The sequence below is a fragment of the Phyllostomus hastatus genome, unplaced genomic scaffold, assembly GCF_019186645.2.
Source record: "Phyllostomus hastatus isolate PE091 unplaced genomic scaffold, TTU_PhHast_1.1 phas_contig_152, whole genome shotgun sequence".
NCBI lineage: Eukaryota > Metazoa > Chordata > Mammalia > Chiroptera > Phyllostomidae > Phyllostomus > Phyllostomus hastatus.
Window position 1 is genome coordinate 12,873,734 of NW_025333622.1, and position 17,780 is coordinate 12,891,513.

At 46.4% G+C, this 17,780-nt stretch overlaps 1 protein-coding gene across 1 annotated transcript in view; it reads right to left on the reverse strand.

Annotated features, from left to right (window-relative positions):
- The window catches only part of PRMT8 (protein arginine methyltransferase 8), a 91,885-nt gene that overhangs the window by 46,104 nt on the left and 28,001 nt on the right, over positions 1 to 17,780 (reverse strand). Inside the window, exon 2 of the mRNA XM_045830573.1 lies at positions 6,844 to 7,029. Coding sequence (XP_045686529.1) covers positions 6,844 to 7,029 — 186 coding nt within the window. The remainder of the gene's footprint in view (positions 1 to 6,843; positions 7,030 to 17,780) is intronic.

Sequence of the window (17,780 nt, forward strand, 5' to 3'; positions counted from 1 at the left end):
ATTCTCCATCAGGGTCTATATATAGTACCCAAATCTTCTATGACTTCTTTGGACAAAATATCCTTATTTCCTGTAGGTCAGGGCCAAGATTTCTAGAAACCAAATTGGAAGTCTAACCTTGCAAATGCCCAAATTACAACACCAATTGAATTCCCATCCTTTCAGGGTCTCTTTTTGTTAAAGGTGAGGCATATGTTGGGAAGAAATGGGATCTTGAATATTGGAATTGCAACATATAGGCAAATTTGGATGAAGCTACATCCTCAAGTCCCTAAATTACACAAAGTCTTTGCCAGTAGAATCTCCTTCTAACCCTACCTGACAGAGTTTTCCTTTTCCTGAAGAATTGCATTGGCCTCCTTTGAGGTACTTGCATGCAAGGTATTGCTGATTTTTCAGGACCTACCTCCACAACTAGATTCAACTCCAAGCAGGCCCCAAAGTGGGTATAAAGTGACTCATTGGGAGGTGTGATACACACCCAAAGAAATGCATGATATTTTAATTTATATAAATCGAAAGCTGGCATGGATATATATATATCCAACACCCTAATATACATTTCCATTGGGGGATTAGGGGTGTGGGATTGTCATGGAAGGAATATGAAGTTGGATTTGGATTGGGCCAAGTTTATTGATATAGGACCACTAAACACAGATTCTGGATTCACCATTTTAGCTCCTGGGGCTTCAAACTGTTGGTTTGGCCCTGGCCAGGCATCTCTGTTGGAGCACCATCCTGTACACCAAAAGGTTGCAGATTGGGGCATGGGAGGCAACTGATCAATGGTTCCTCTCCCATCAATGTTTCTCTCTCTTACATCTCTCTCCACCCCTTTCTCTCTCTCTCTAAAATCAATAAACATATCCTTGGGTGAGGATTAAATAAGATAAAAAATAAAAGTTACTATTGGTTTGATTGGTTGACTGATACAAGGACCCAAAGTTAGCCTACACTAAATGAAATTGAAAAGTCAGAATTTTCTCCATAAGCTGAGGAGGGTGGTACCCAAAGGCTCAAGGAAATTAGAATGTTAGAGTGCATTTGTCATGTGAGAACTACTCACTAATGTCAGAGTGCATAACTTTCACCATGGCTGTGAGAAATAAATTTGCAAGAGGAGCCCAGCATCCTTGAAGAGCTCTGTGGTTGCTCTTCTCTATGTCAGAAATTACAGAAGGAATTCCTACCATCAAACTGAGATCCATAAATGCTATGGGAATAATATCAAACTGGGATCCTGAGAGAGCAGGGACCAAACTGCAGCACTTACTCATCAAAGATGTGGTGGGCATGGTTACCGTGATGGACACAGGAGCCAAAGATTTTCAGAACAGTCTGAGTTGACAAGACCTCTGATGTTTACTAGTTGGTCATGGTATCTCCAGAAAAGAAGTAGATGGGATGCATATTAAATTCTTGCTTAATATGTCTAAGCAGAAAAGTTATGGGTCTAGTGAACAGAAGTCTGGCTTGAATCACAAAAACAGACAGTCATAGCCCCTCAGCTGATTGAGTCATTCACAGAATCCCTTGAATGGGCATGTCTCATGGGGGACAATCCTGTTACATTGCCAATAACCCATGCTGTTAATCATTATGCAGCCTTCCCCAAGAGGGAAGAGGGCTGCAGCCATTTACTAGGGTAATAACATTGGAGGGGGAAAAAAACAGATTTTTCAGGATTACTGGACACTAGCTCTGAACTGACACTTAATTCCATGAGACCCATTATTGCAGGAGACTAATTTCTGGAGACCCATATCCCTCTTCAGTGTGCCTATTTGGCCTGTGCAGAGACAGGATGGGTCTTAGGGAATGGCCAGGGATTGTCATAAACATAATCAGGTGGTAATTCCCATTGTAGCAGTTGTTTCTGATGTGGCTGCACTGCTTGAGCAAACTAATGTAGAAGTTACTGTTTGTTTTTTGTCACTTTTAGAAATTTATTCACCTATATTTCTTCCAATATTTTTTCTGTCCCATTCTTTCTCTCCTCCTCTGAAACTCCAATTACTCACATGTTTTACCACTTGATTCTGTCCAACAAGTCACTGAGCTTGTCAATTTTTTCTCTTTATGAATGATTTCTATTTAGCTGTCCCTAAGTTCATAGATCTTTTCTTTCTATGTATCTTATCTGCTATTAATGCCATCCAGTAAATATCTAGTTTAGATCTTGTATTTTTATTGTGGGATTTCATCTACTATATCCATCTTTTCCTGGAGATTTAAAAATCATATTTATTATAGTTATTTCACAGTGGTTTTATGATCATTCCAAGACATTGGCTGTGTATAGATCTGTTCTATTGACTAATTTTCCTCTTGACTATGGTACACATTATCCTGTTTCTTCGTGCCCTATAATTTTTATTTTATGTTGTAGATAATGTGTAAGAAATACTACAAGCTGAAGTTAATTGTTATTGTTATTTTTTCCAAAAAGGAATGTCTTTTCCTTTGTTAGGCAGCTAGAGTGATGGGCTGGTTAGTTAAATCCGATCAGGAGTTGAGCAGGTTTAGGATGGGCTTGTGGCTTTAATCCTTCTGTTAGAGATGTGGAATTCACCACAGGAACCAGAAGATCTTGTATTTGCTTTTCAGCAGAGCCACTACTTCCTGTGCTGCCCCAGTGCTCATATATTTGATCATACTAGAATTTGAATAAGTAAGGGTTTGGTCAGATTGAGTACATTTTTGGGTCTAAAATATTTGAACGTGAGCCCAAGTCTCTCCCTCCAGGAGATGTCTGAGAACACTACAAGACTACTAGACATCAAAATGGCAAGACTTCAAAGTATGAGACCACAGGACTGAAGATGGACTCCCTAGAACCAGGCACAGGAGTTCTGGAGCCAGAATCCCTACGTTCAAGTCATGTGCCAATGCTTTTGAGTTCTCTGATCCAAAAAATCATTCAGCCTCTCTATCTTAATTTCTCCATTCTGAAAATGGGGTAATAAGAGCATCGACTTCAAAGGGTTGTTGTGATCATTAAATAAATATAGCATTACATAAGTGTTAGCTCTGGCTTTTTGTGACAATGATGGCCCTTCTCATCCACACAAGGAAACTGTTCAGGGTGAGCAGAGAGTGGAACCAAAATAAAGGCAAAGCTTTCACAGCCATGGTTAAACCTCCTCACAGCCTTTCCTGATGAATTAGATTGGCCCGATACCTCTGCAGATCCTATTGTTGCTGCAGCGAAGCTGCCCAAATGCTCCTCTCCCCTTTAATTCATTGCTCTTGCCACTTCTTTGGCCCCCTTTTCCCTTCCTTAAGGTTCCAGACACAGGAGTTAAGTTTGAAGATACAAATTCTGGGAGAAGAAAAGTCATGACTTAGCAAATCTTCCTCCACTTGGCCTGCCCAAAGTAAAAGCTCTTTCCTCCTCTACCTCTGTCTTAATCATCCCTGGGAGAGAATGACCCAAAGAAGTCTTGAACATTTCAGATGAGCGTGCCTTTCTTTAGTGAGAACCATTTCCAGCCCCCAGCTGTGGATGACTTTGTCTCCCAGCTCTCTTGCCTATTAAACACAATGTGACAGCACATTGACTAATTGCTGGAGAATGAGGCTCCAAAGAAGGTTTCCAAAGAAACTGCAGTAAGATTGTCAAAAGAACCGAGCTGGCCAGGAGTGGGATGGGTGCCCAGGGCTTGGGGGCTGGGAACACAGCCCCACTGGCGAGCAGCTGAGGCACCAAGCCCAGGGCCTGTCAAAGACATGGAGAATACAGAGCTGGCATCTGAGAGGTCACAGAGCTGGCTCTCTCTACTCTGAGCAGAGGCCTCTGTAGGCACACATTTATCACTTCTGCTCCTGTGTTCAGGATTCCGTTCTTCTCAGAGGGGTCCTGTGATAGAAGGCCACTATGCCTCCTCTCCCTTATCTCTGCCTTCTGAAGGTTGAGTGTGGAGCCTTCTCTGGCTGGAGCCATGGGATAGAAGAACAAAAGTGTTCAGAACAACCTCCTGCTGTGCTCTCTAGCTCCCAACAGTGTCCTTCTCCAAACTCAGCACTTCTCATTTGTATTTGCAGACTAATCAAACCCAAGCCATGCCACACCATGTTTCCTAAACACTCACTGATAACTATTAATCACCAAGCTGGCGGGCCACTGCCTGCCCTGTGAACATCTGGTTAATGACAAGAGAAGCCTGCCAAATGGCCAGCTTGGCCCCAGAGGCCGAGATATGGGTCTTGCCCAGACTGAGGAGGCAAAGGCATCGCTGTGAGGTGTCTGGCACAGGATGGAGATCCCTGGCGCTTGATAACAAGAAATAAGCAGGCCCTCCCTCTGCAAAGAACACTGTTAAGAGTCCATCCAGCTACCCTCTCCCCATTTTCCGACCAGGTGATCTTGGAGACCAAAACAGGGTGGAGGAAAAGCTCCAACTAGGGAGGAAGAAAACTAGCCATCCCTACATTGCAGACCTTTGCATTTCCCTGAGGCCAGAATCCAAAGATGGCCAGCCTCAGCAGTAGGAGCGATTTAAGCTAGGTGATCAGAAGCACTTCCTGATGTGAAGGATTGCTAAAACTATTCTAGGTCAGGTAAGGAAAGACATGTTATCCATGAACTGTAGATTCTTTACTCCAGCTTAATTAGCTCAGTCTATACTATGTTTATATATGTTCATGTGCAAATCTGATTTTTGTATCAATACATGAAATTGAGTACACCTGGTATAATATTTATTTGATGACCCTCCTCTCTGAGTGGAGACCATATCCTGCTCATGCCCAGACATGGTGCTGACCAGGCATCATCTGAGCAATGAGATTAACAGCTGTGTCAGTAAACTTTTGCCATTCAGACAGTGTGCCAAGCCCTGGGTTAGGGACTGGGAAACCAGGTGCTAAATGAAGTATAGATGTTACTAATAGCCTAGGAGAGCACACCTTAGGTGCCAAAGTGCTGCTCACCAAGAGCTTAGCAATTCAGAGAGAGGTGCAGGACAAGTCAGTTGGAGGGGCTCCCTGGGGGAGTGAAGCCTGCAGACTGGGGAGGGGTAGGCATGAGGCGCACATTTTGTTGGCTGGTTTCTCTCACAAGGAATTTCAGGCAGGCCCAAAGGGAGGCACACTGGTGCCCCTAGAATGGTTGTTTTTTCCCAGGAATCTTCCCTGAAATAGGCGCCCAGAGCCATGGGCCTATTAGAATTTGTCACATGGAGGGCATATCCTTTCATTAGAGGCAGGGTCTTGAGGAGAAGAGCTTTTGAAGGGGTCGTTTCCACCTCCCAGAGCCTCTCATAGGCCCAGGGCAGGGCTCCGTGCACCATCCCCCTGCCCCATGGAAGCAGAATCACAGAAGGTGCGACAACTCACCCATCTGCGCTTAGAAGGCATTTGATCCACAAAGAGTGGCAAGCTTGACTGTCCCGGTCCCCAGAGCTAAACATGGGGTCCAATCCCCCTCCCCGCTGCATGCCCCAGGCCTAAGCTTCTCTGTGGGGAGCAGTTCTCAGGGGCTCAAACCTTGAGTCCCACCAGGCTGAGCCCCCACTCTCTACCACCACATGGAGTTGGAAAGGAACCAACAGGAACAAAGTCAATGTTCCCAGAAAGAATTAACTGTTTTAGAATCTGTGTGGCATCATAGAAATGAAGCCCCTGAGCCCAAAATGTGAAGGTTTAATTTCTAGCTCTGCCACTTATTAGCCTGTAACCTTGTGTGCAAAGGAACCAGCAAGAATGAATGAAGGTTAATATAATGCTTAGGGTCTTATATCCTCATCTGTAAAATGAAGACAAATAATAATACCAACCTCATCGGGTTGACCTGCGGAATAAATGAATCAATAGTATAAAATGCTAGGGAGAACAGCCCTCTTGTTGTAAGCACTCAAAAAAAAAGCTGGTTATCATTATTAAACACCTGCCTGGCAATGACAGTGTGGCCATTCCAACACAGGAAGGGTTTAGAGAAGCATCTATTTGGAAGGAGGAGCTTCAAGACTTAATTCTGAAAAAGCATTTGCATAGCAAGCAAATCTTTCTTTTTCAATATTTCTTCATACCCTGAGGAAATAACAGAAATATTTTGTTCGTAGGTTTCTTATGAGGATTAAATGATGATACACATGCTGTGCTTAAAACAGTAAGCACTCAGTTAATGTTAGTCATTTATTTGAGGTGGCTTGAGAGAGTGCTGAAGGTGATAAAAGCAGTGTGGGGGTGACAGTACCATTGTGCCCCCACTACAGTCAGGAAGCCTCTCATCAGGAAGCTCTGTTTCATGCCACAGCTCACCTCAGTCTTCCCTGCTATGGTTCAAGACAAGCACTTACATGTAGGAATTTCCTGAGAATCAAATCAAGGTGCCAGACCTGGGCCAGGATTCCTAGCAGGCTTACTGAATCTCTTCCCCTAGAGGTGCTCATTGGTCTAGGACAAACCTAAGGGTTCATGCTCATCCCTGCCTGAGGATGAGACATCATGACCTCCAAAAGGCCCTTTCAGCCTTAGGACCCTAGCTGCAAAGCATAAGAGCTCCTAGAGCAAGGACCAAAGATATTCAGTCCACCTGAATCACCTGAACTGAGGATCAGGAAGAGTCACAGGTGCCAGACTCTAAAACCAAGAAACCCTGAGCTCTCCTTGCTCATCAGCTGAGAAATACACACTTTTACCTACTCACCTGCTCCAGGCCTGGCCCTGAATCCCTCCCAGAGGGATCTATGGATGGAGAGAGGGTCAGGGGCCTTGGACCACAGGGAGAACTCACTGCATGACAGTAGAGAGCTGATCACATTATGTTGCCTCAAAAAACAGCGATGAAATAGCAGGGCCAAGCTTGCCCAGTTCAGCCACCAACTCAGGATGGTTTACCTCGTGGATCCCAAAGTGGGCATAGGAGTCGAAGTAATAATCTCTTGAGGTCATTTCCTCTGGGTTCAGCAGCTTGGACATCTTGCCCCGTCCTGGACAGCTGGGTTGAGTGGACACATGATGGATACATTGCACAGGCTTGGGTGGGACCACAGGCTGAGGGGGCTGAGAGGGGGGACTGCTCACCTGAGGGTGAAGAAAGGGAGCCTGGTGTTAACAGTGGCAGCGAGGTGCTGCTCTCTGAGATTTTGCCCCTCCTCCCTCCCAGCCCCTGAGCCCAGCTCCAGTCGGCCACAGCAGCCACTTCTGAGAGGTGGATGGTGCCTTCAAGCATTGTGGCAGTCACATTGATGGCTGAGGTGGCATGCTACTCAGGAACCAAACAGACTGGATTTAACACAGTTCCATCTTTTACTAGTCAGGTGACTTGAGCCATCTAGGTCCCAGTTTCCACATCTGTTAATTGGGGACAACAATACCTTCCTTTAGAGGCAAATAGTAAACATTCAATAAAAGGAAAGATGTAAGCCCTGGCTGGCATAGCTCAGTGGATTGAGCGCGGGCTGGGAACCAAAGCATCACAGGTTCGATTCTCAGTCAGGGCACATGCCTGGGTTGCAGGCCAGCTCCCCAGTGGGGGCCACATGAGAAGCAATCACACATTGATGTTACTCTCTCTCTCTTTCTCCCTCCCTTCTCCTCTCTAAAAATAAATAAATAAAATATTTTAAAAAAGAAAAAGGAAAGATGTATAGGGTAGCATCACATAGCATGATGGCTAGAGAACAGATTCCAGGGCCAGTGTATTGAAACTTGAATCCCAGCCCAGCAACTTACTAGCTATACAAACTTGAGCAAAGTTATTAACCTCTTGGAGCCTCGGTTTCCCCATATCTAAAATGGGAATAAAATGGTTCCCATTGCTTAGAGTTGTCCTGAGAATTAGACAAGTTGGTGTTTGTAAAGTGCTTAGAAAAGGGTTGAGCACTAAGTGTTTGTTTAATTAAAATGAGTCCCACCTGTCCCCTCAGGAAGATCACACCCATGGGCTTCTCGCCACCCAACAGGCAGCACTCGGCCCCCGAAATGCAGATCTCTTAGGTTCTGGTGTCTCATATCTCTTGTCTTGCCCGCTGGTTCCTAATTCACAGTTTTGCTCTGAACTTCAGCAGAAGTTCACTCTGAACTGTGAAGACCCACACTGTCGGCGACCTGCCCAGGCCCTACACTCACCACCCTTCCTGGGTTCCCCAATCCTGGCACCCCTCCCAGTGGCACACCTCACTGCTGCTGCCCACCACTAACCACCCTTCCCCCCACCCCCTGCCGCATCTCCATAGGCCAAGGGGAGGAGGGGGCTTGGGGAACTTGAGGGATCCAGAAGTTCAAGCCTCCCTGCAGAAGCACAGCTCTGCCAGAAGAGCCTCCCTTCCCAGAGTGCAGGAAATGCAGGCATACACAGCACAGCAAAGGCCTTAAAGCAGGGAAGCATTTTTAAAAACAGAGAGGCAGCAGTATCCTGTAGTTGGTTGTCTGGAGCTAAGGATCAGGGTTCCTGGATCTGTCCTGGCTCTAATAAAATGAAAAATAAATATTGAGAGGCAGATGGCGCAGTGTGAGAATGCAAACCTGGGCCCACACTGCCTGGCCCCAAAACTCAGACCTGCTGCCTGTTGGCTGACAACTGACCTTGGGAAGTCATTTGTCATCACTGTGCCTCAGTTCTCTCCTCTGTAAGCAGAGATCACAATACAAGCTCCCTGAAAAAGTTGTCCAGAAAATTGGATGAATTATGTAAAGATATTAGAACACTACCTGGCATTAAGTGTATTATTATTATTACCATCATCATCATCATCGTGTGTGTGTGTGTGTGTGTGTGTGTGTGTGTGTGTGTGTAATTCAGGTTACATAAACGTGTCCCTGTTCTCTGCCTCAAGTTTCTCAACTGTGAGCTGGGTCAGCTCAGACTTCCTTCCTCTTTTCCTGCAAAGGAAACAGGGAGGTCTTAGGACAGAGCACCATCAAGAAAAACTAGCGACTTTTCCCTTCATCATGCTGCAGGCACAGCCCCAAGGCCGCCCGGGGCTGGAGGGAAGCCAGCTGGGGAGGGGGGGTGCTCCCATTTTCCTGGTGTATCTAGGCTACAGCCTCTGGGAAATAAGCACACTTCCCAGTTTAGCAACATCAGATTTCAGGTCGTAGAGCTCCCAGGCTGGCTGGCGGAGGCAATCCGGGCTGCCTCATTAGAATGCAGCAGGTGTGCCCACCCTCAGTTTAGGATGTTGGTCACGGTCTTAGGGAAGCTAAAAATAGGCTGTGTCAATTGCACACTCCCTGCTGGCTGCAGAGTCACCTCTAAAGCTGAAAAAGGCTCTGTTCATGAAGCTGACCCCAATCTTGACTCTATTTAAATATATTAACAAAAGAAAAAAATCCTAACTGGTTCAGGCAATATGTGTGGCAAAGGTCACAGATAGCTCCTGCACCCCTTAGCTGCCATCCAACTCTGATTCCAAGGCTCTCTGAGACTCCCTAGCAGCCAATTTACAAAGTGTCAACCATGTGAGCACATTGCATTCATGAGGGAATCAGATGAATAGATGTAGAGGGTCATTCAGCTCAATCACAACAGGTCATGGGAATGAAGAGGTGACTGTGGCCCCGTCCCTGATGTCATAGGCTGTTAGTCTGCTGCAGAGGGGCCTTGCACTCTGCCCATGAGCTCATAGGTGAACCCTGTCCCAGGAGGCTGGGAGTGGGGTGGGAAATAGCAGTGGCCCATAATCCCTGGGCATTCAGCCACCTGGGTGATACCACAAATACCTTGTGAGCATCTGTTGCAGCGAGGCACTGTGCGGGTCCTGTGGGAGAAACAGATGTGCAGGACAGAGCCCTCAAAAGACTTTGCTTTCTAGTAGGAGTATAAGGCTGCTGAGGGCTCCACTAGATGACGGAATAGATTTGTTTCACAATAGAAGCTCAAGAAAATTGTGCTGGGGGCTCAAAGGAGAGAATTTGTTTCCATTTAAAGAGTCAGAAAATCCTGGGATAGTAGTGGTGGGGAAGGTGGGAAGCTTTCTGAATGGATTTTGGTAGGTGGAGGTGATGGGAAGGATTCTATGAAGAAGGGACAGCTTGAACAAAGATGTAAAGGGGCCAGAAAGCAGTGAGCTTGTTTGGGGAACAATTTGGCTCAGATAGTGGGAGACTGGACTGAAGGGAAAGTATGGCCAGGCTATGATGTAATTAAACACAAGACAATGGGGAGCTGTTGGTGGTTTGTAACCACAGAGTTCTATGTTTGAACTCTACTTTAGGGAGATTAATGTGGTGACTGTACCACAGGGGCAAGGAGAAGAAAGGAAAAGTGGAAGGACTGGCAATGGGGAGGCAAGGTATGAACTTACAAGGTATGAACTTACAAGGCTATTTGTATAGTTCAGTGAAGAACTAATGGGAACCTGGAGGATGGTTGAGTGAGAGGGGCTGCCTGCCAAAGAAGCTGCAGAAACAGAACCTATGGAAGTTGGCCACTGATGGCAAGTCAGGACCCAAAGGTGGCTCCCACAATTCAAGGCTGGGGGACTAGGCAAATGGTGGTGACATCAACAGAAACAAGGAAGTCAGCAAGAAGGGCAGGTTGGGCAGGGAAATGATGCATTTCAATTCGCACATGAGTGTGCAATGCTATTGAGACATGTAAGGAAAGATGTTTAGCAAGCCAACATGGAGTCCCTGTCAATAAATATCACAAATCAAATTAAACAGCAAGTGGTAAACTGAGATTACACCTCTACTATGCATGGAAGACAAAGGTTCCTTTACATGGACAGAGCTCCTACAAACCAATGAGACAAAGAAGAGCATCCCCAATTTAAATCAGACAAAGGTCTTACAGCCAGTTCACAAGAGAAGAAACACAAATGGCAAATTAACACCCAACAGAAATGTTTAACCTGTTTAGAAATCAGATAACTTTAAATTAAAACAAAAAGTGGTCACTTTAAAATACCAAATAAGCTCAACTACTCCCTCAAACTACTAAAACTCTGCACTTTTAATGGTTGCAGAAAAATAGGTACTTTCATACGTATCTAGTGAGAACTTTTCGGAGGGTAGTTTGATAAAATCCATTCAATGTACTAAAAGCCCAAATTTGTTAGCCCAATAATTCCACTTCTTTGTCATTTATCCTCAGGAAAGAATCATGGATAGTCATAAACATGTGGCTACAAGAATTTTGCGATAGCACTATTTAATGGCAAAATATAGGAGTCAATTTAGAGGTTCCACAAAGCACAACTGATTGCATCTGCCCTGCTGTCTGGTTGTGGTAACTATTTCTGCATAATAACCTTCAGACTTGACCTTGTGGAATGCTTGCTGCCCCAATGCGTATGGCATGCCCTGCCTTGCTCTGACCCCAGCTCCTCCCAAGCACCCCAAGCTCGGAGCACTGACATTTGTGGAAGGTCTCCCGATACTGGTTTCTGTCCTGTCCTGTCAGCTGCATATGGTACATTGACACAGTATAGGCTGCATTACATAGCCTTTTACATGCTGTGGAAGAGTGTTTAATAACACAGAAATACAATCATGATAAGCTGTGGGTTGAGAAGAACAAGTAGGAGAATAGACGACACGATTGCATTTTGAAAATTAAAACCTATTCATGCCTATATGTGATGAAGGGGGACTCTGGGCTTGTCACAGGATGTTGGATTGTCAACAGTTAATTCTTTTCTTTCTTGTGCTTGTTTATAGTTTCTAAAATGTATGCCATTAGTAATGCTGCTTTTGTAAATAGCAAGAGCTAATATTGGGAAAGGAAAGGAAATGTGATCCCAGAGCTCCAGAGGGAAGCTGAGGCTGGCACACTGGATTGAGAAACCTTTTGCACAAGGTAGTGCAGAGAGGAAAGGCTGAGGCATTCGCAAAGGAGAGACCCTCAGGAAAGGAGGTAGACGGCGTGAGATTGGGCCTGAGAGCGAAGCTGAAACATTATCTTCCGAGGACCTTGGAGGCATCAGGGGGCCCAGGGAGAGAGATGTGTCCTCCCTTCTCCAGTTCTGTGACTGCCCCTCCTCTGAGGACACACGACCCACACATTGCACTCCAGGAATGGGTCAAGGGCACCAAGAAAGACAACTGCCATGCAGCCTTACAGATCCAAAAGGATGCTCTGCCCAGGAAGCTGTGCAGTCACCACTGAGGCTGAAAAAGCCCCTGTGCATGAAGCTGACCCCAATCTTGTCTCCATTTAAATATATTAAGAAGAGAAAAAGTTCTAGCTGGTTCAGGCAGCATGTGTGGTAAAGATCGCAGGTAGCTCTTATACCCCTTACCTGCCATTCAACTCTGATTCCAAGGTCCTCTTTTCCATGGGGCTCCCTGAGACTGTTTCCCCAACAGCCAACTTACAAAGTGTCTGCTATGCACCACACATTGCATTGATGAAGGAAAGGAATGCATGTGTTTTTTGAGGGGTGTAGGGGAGGTCATTCGGCTCAATAACCACAGGTCATGGGAACAAGGAGGTGACTGTGGCCCTGTCCCTGATGTCACAGACTGTCATCAGCTCAGCTCAGCCTCCTTTAGAGGAGACTTGCACTCTGCCCATGAGCTCATAGGTGTGTCCTATCCTAGGAGTCTGGGAGTGGTATGGGAAACAGCAGTGGCCCATGATCCCTGGGCATTCAGCTACCTGAGTGATGTTTTTCATTCTACAAGTACTAGTGAGCACCTGTTGCAGTGAGACACCGTGCGGGTCCTGTGGGAGAAACAGAGATGTACAGGGATCCTCCAGGTCTTCATATAGGCCTATAGGAATCCAGACTTACCTCTGGGAGCTATTAAAGATGGTGCAGCCACAGCAGAAGACTGAAAACTCAGTCTTTGGCCCATCTGCCTGCCTTCCTATGGCAATGGAAAGACTCGGGAGATGTAGGAGCTGGGTCTTGGGGGATGATGGTGGGCTCATCTGTAAAGTCAGAAGTCCTGACCCTACATAGGCCACAGTGGTCAATAGAGGCTCTGGGATAGGCAGCCTTCAAACATCTACCAATCTTGTGTATGTGGGCTGAGAAGTCAACAAGCTATTGAGAGCCACGCAGGTGAGGAAGCCAGACTGACTGCAGCCTCGCCACCTCAGTTTCCCCACAGCTGTGGCTGTCACAGCTCCAGTTTGCTCCCCGTGCCCACATCCCTTCCCACGGGACATTTGACTCTCTCTAGGTCAGCAGTGGGAGCTTGTGCTCAGGTCACCCTGGAGTTCCATCTCTGCCACTCTGGCCTGCTGTCTGGTTGTGGTAACTATTTCTGCATAATCACCTTCAGACTTGACCTTGTGGAATGCTTGCTGCCCCAATGCGTATGGCATGCCCTGCCTTGCTCTGACCCCAGCTCCTCCCAAGCACCCCAAGCTCGGAGCACTGACATTTGTGGAAGGTCTCCCATACTGGCTGCTGTCCTGATCTGCTCAGGGTCACCTCCCACTGTTAGGATGTGTGACTTTGTGTTCCACTCTCAGTGCCAACAGCCCATCAGGACTCGAGACACTAGCCTACCTCCAGATCCAGCCTTTCCCAAGACATCTTCAGCACAGTTTTGCTCCCCAGTAAACCATCTGTAATTTTCTAGTCTACTCCATTCTTCCTGGGTAAGTGGGCCCAGGGCTCACAACATAAGATAAAGGAGGCACCAAGAGGAGAGGCTTCCGAAGGAAAGGGTTGAGCTGGTCCCTGAAGGGTGGGTAGGACTTGCAAAGGCAGGGCTGAGGATTTAGGGCAAGCATTTTTCACCTGACCCCACTTCTGCCTAAAAATGACAGGTAATGATTGATGATGATGATGATTCCTGACATTAACTGAGGGCCCACTTTGCTATGCACTTTATAAATATCATCTAACAAAGTACTCATAGTAACGCAACAAAACACTGAAATTTACAGACGAGGAAACTAGAGCTCAAAAAAAAAAAAAAAAAAGAAAAGAAAACAGTGTATTCCTTGGGCCCAGAGCTAGCAAGCAAGAGAGCCAGGATATAAACCAGTATCTTTTGATGCCAAGCTGTGCTCTGGTCACAGACATTCTGGACAGCTCAGTCTAATCCCACCAAGCCAAATGGAGCCACCGCTAGGAGCCAGGCCCTGTGTTCAGAAACGGGTGGCAAAGCTGTCCCAGGCAGAAGGCCCAGGCCTGGGGATAAAGAGTGTTAACAAGTAATAACTACACAGAGGGAAGTGCCTTGATGGACATAGACACAGATAGGTACCTTCTCAAGGCGACCGAGTTCAAAAGGGAGCAGACTGTTGGCTCCAGTTTGTAGAAGAAGCTGAGACCCATGAGGAAAGGAATGTGTTTAGGCTCACACGGGCCAGTCTAGAACTGGAACTTCCAAGAAAGGGGTGGTGGGGAAAAGAAAGAGGCTTTAAGGAAGGAGAGTAGAGGTGAAGACAATCCGAAGGGGAAAGTGGCCAGGCAGAGAGAAGCCAGTGTTCTCTGTGCCGGGCAGCTGAAGTTAACCCAAGCTCATGGGGCTCTAAATGGCTCTTAACTGGCACTGGCCCAAGCTGTGAAAATGATTTTCCTGAGAACAAGAGTCTCCACATGAAGAGCCAAATCCTGCTCTGCTCTCCAAATGTCAAGAAAGCATTTTCCAACCTGAGTCGTCTGTCCTCAGCAGTGGCCTGCCTGCCCTGAGTCCCTGTGGAAGGACAGAAAAAGGACTGTAGGGGATGTGGGCACAACAAGGAGAGCAAAGGAGGGTGTGGGGGGAGAGGGCCTCCCAGCCCAGATCTCACAACATCTTTCTTCCCAGATGCCTTCTCCTTCCTCCCATCCAAACCATTTTCACATCTGACTCCACCCCAGGGTCCCCCTCAGACCTACATTGCTCCCTTCTCCCTCCCCACATTTACTGACCAGATGTGATCTCAACTGTGGCCCATGCAGTTGACAGTCACATAGAGCTAGCTCTTCAAGCACTGTCTGCCTGCCTTTAGAGATGGACCACAGCTCACCCGAGGGCAACATTCCAATGGCAGTCAGGCAGCACAAGGCCAGCAAGGACTCTGCAGGGCATGCGGATCTCTCCTATTGACCACAAATATATAGCTTTCATGTCTGCTTTGGCAAGAGACAACCCTGGTTCCACCCTCATATCGATTCTCCCACACCCATGTTTCCCAGCATCTGGACTAAAAGATGGTGCCCAGCAAAGCAATACTGAAGTCAGCCTCCCCAGAAGGAAGAACTGGGCTAGAGCAGACAGCCCTAGCTCACTGCTTCTCCCAGGAAAGGGAGTGGGGTGTCAGAAGTCTGGGGGTCTGGGGGATGGGTGAAGGGTCTAGATGCTGTTGGTTCTGCAAGATGGTGTTGTCATTCTGTACATGAACTTCAGGGTCCCCCGGCTTATTCACTTGTCAATAGCCATCCTCACACACCTCACTAGAGTAGATTTTTTTAAAGGCACAGACACTCGGGGTTACCCTGGGGCAGGGCCAGACACTCATGCATGTCAGAGTATCAGCTATGGTCACCCACTGAGACCTTTCTGTCTTAGTGTCTCTGACTATAACTCTGGTCTCTCAGCAGAGCCCATCCTCACATGCTTTTTCAGTACCTTAAGAGTCGAGCCCCTGCCAAGGCTGTGCTCCTGGAATCCTCTTCCCTTGGATGCTGTCACTCACCATCTCAGTCCTCATCCTCCCACTGCCAGGAGGCCTGCCAGGATCCTTGGCTGAGCCAGGGACTACAGAGAGGTCTATGTAGTGGTTCTCAAAGTGTGGTCCCCAGAGCACCAGCATCAGTCAGCATTATCCAGGAACTTGTAAGAAATGCAAATTCTCGGGCCTTACCAGAAACCACTGAGATCGAATCTCTGGGATAGAGCCCAGCAATCTGTTCCTATAAGTCATGTGACTCTGATGCATCACAAAGTTGGAGAACCTCTGGGCTAGAGTTGCATTTTTCTGCATTGTATTCCACAGAATAGGTACTCCATGGTGGATTCCCTGATGATGTATGTTTGAGCAAATAGCTAAAGAGATATCTTTTCTTTTTTAAGCTTCATTGAGGTATAATTGTTTAAGTTTAAGGTATATAATGTAACTGTTTGATATATGTATATATTGCAAAATGTGAAGAGACTTTTTTAAATATATTTTATTGATTATGCTATTACAGTTGTCCCATTTCCCCCTTCTCTCCCCTCCACCCTGTAACTTCTCTCCCACCCACATTCCCCCCATTTAGTTCATGTCCATGTGTCATACTTATGAGTTCTTTAGCTTCTACATTTCCCGTACTATTCTTGCCCTCCCCCTATCTATTTTCAACCTACATTCTATGCTACTTATTCTCTATACCTTTTCCCCCTCTCTCCTCCTCCCACCCCCCTGCTGCTAACCCTTCATGTGACCTCCATTTCTGTGGTTCTGTTCCTGTTCTAGTTGTTTACTTAGTTTCTTTTGGTTTTGCTTTGGGTGTGGTTGTTCATAATTGTGAGTTTGCTGTCCTTTTACTATACATGTTTTTTCTGTATCTTCTTTTCTTAGATAAGTCCCTTTAGCATTTCATAAAATAAGGGCTTGGTGTTGATGAACTCCTTTAACTTGACCTTATCTGAGAAGCACTTTATCTGCCCTTCCATTCTAAATGAGAGCTTTGCTGGATAGAGTAATCTGGGATGTAGGTCCTTGTCTTTCATGACTTGGAATATTTCTTTCCAGCCCCTTCTTGCCTGTAAGGTCTCTTTGGAGAAATCAGCTGACAGTCTGATGGGAACTCCTTTGTAGGTTACTGTCCCCTTATCTCTTGTTGCATCTAGGATTCTCTCCTTCGTTTTTACCTTGGCTAATGTAATTATGATGTGCCTTGGTGTGTTTCTTCTTGGGTCCAACTTCTTTGGGGCTCTCTGAGCTTCCAGGATTTCTTGGAAGAGTATTTCCTTTGCCAGATAGGGGAAGTTCTCCTTTATTATTTGTTCAAATACGTGCTCAATTTGTTGCTTTTCCCCTTCCCCTTCTGGTACCCCTATAATTCGGAGAACTATTCGGATAATTTGGATGTTGGAACGTTTAAAGATGTACTGGATGCTCTTAAGCTTCTCCTCATTTTTTTGAATTCTTACTTCATCATGCTTTCCTGCTTGGTTGATTCTATCTTCCTTCTGGTCCACTGTATTGTTTTGAGACCCAGTTTCCTTCCCTTCACTATTGGCTCTCCTCCGTGTATCTTCTTGCATCTCTTTTATGGTAACCTGCATCTTTTCATCTAATTTGCGCCCAAAATCAACCAATTCTGTGAGCTTTCTGATCACCAGTGTTTTGAACTGTGCATCTGATAGATTGGCTATTTCTTGGTTGCTCAAAAGGATGAGTCCTGGGAGACTGATCTGTTCTGTTGGAAACATGTCTCTCCCTGTCTCTCCTTTTTTTTCTCTTTTTTTTCAGGTCTGGTCACTCTTGTTACGGTGGGGGGCAGAGCCTTAGGTGTTCACCAGGGCTGGACACCCCAGTCGCTAGATTGTGACGTTATATGTGGGGGCGGGGGCGGAAGCTGGGACAGGAGGGAACATTGGCGGTAGTTCCGTTCTCCTGGGATCTCAGTCCCTTCTCTGGGACCCTGGGCTGCGAGTTCTGCCCTGATCCACAATCGCCGCCTCACTGGGTCTGCCAGCCGCAGCTTGCGTACTCAGGGACCACCGCTGCGTTCTTGCATGCCAAATGGCTTTCGCGCCGATTTCACACCAAATTTTTCCTGACCTCTGCGCACTGCCGACCCGCGCCCACCTGGCTCGTCCTCTCCTACCAGCCTGGATGTACAGGTCTACTTCAACTTCTTGGCTGTCCGACTTCCATTCAAATAAATCCTCTATCAGTTCTGGGTGTTATTCTATCTGTAAATTATTGTTGTTCTAATCTTGGTTGTGGG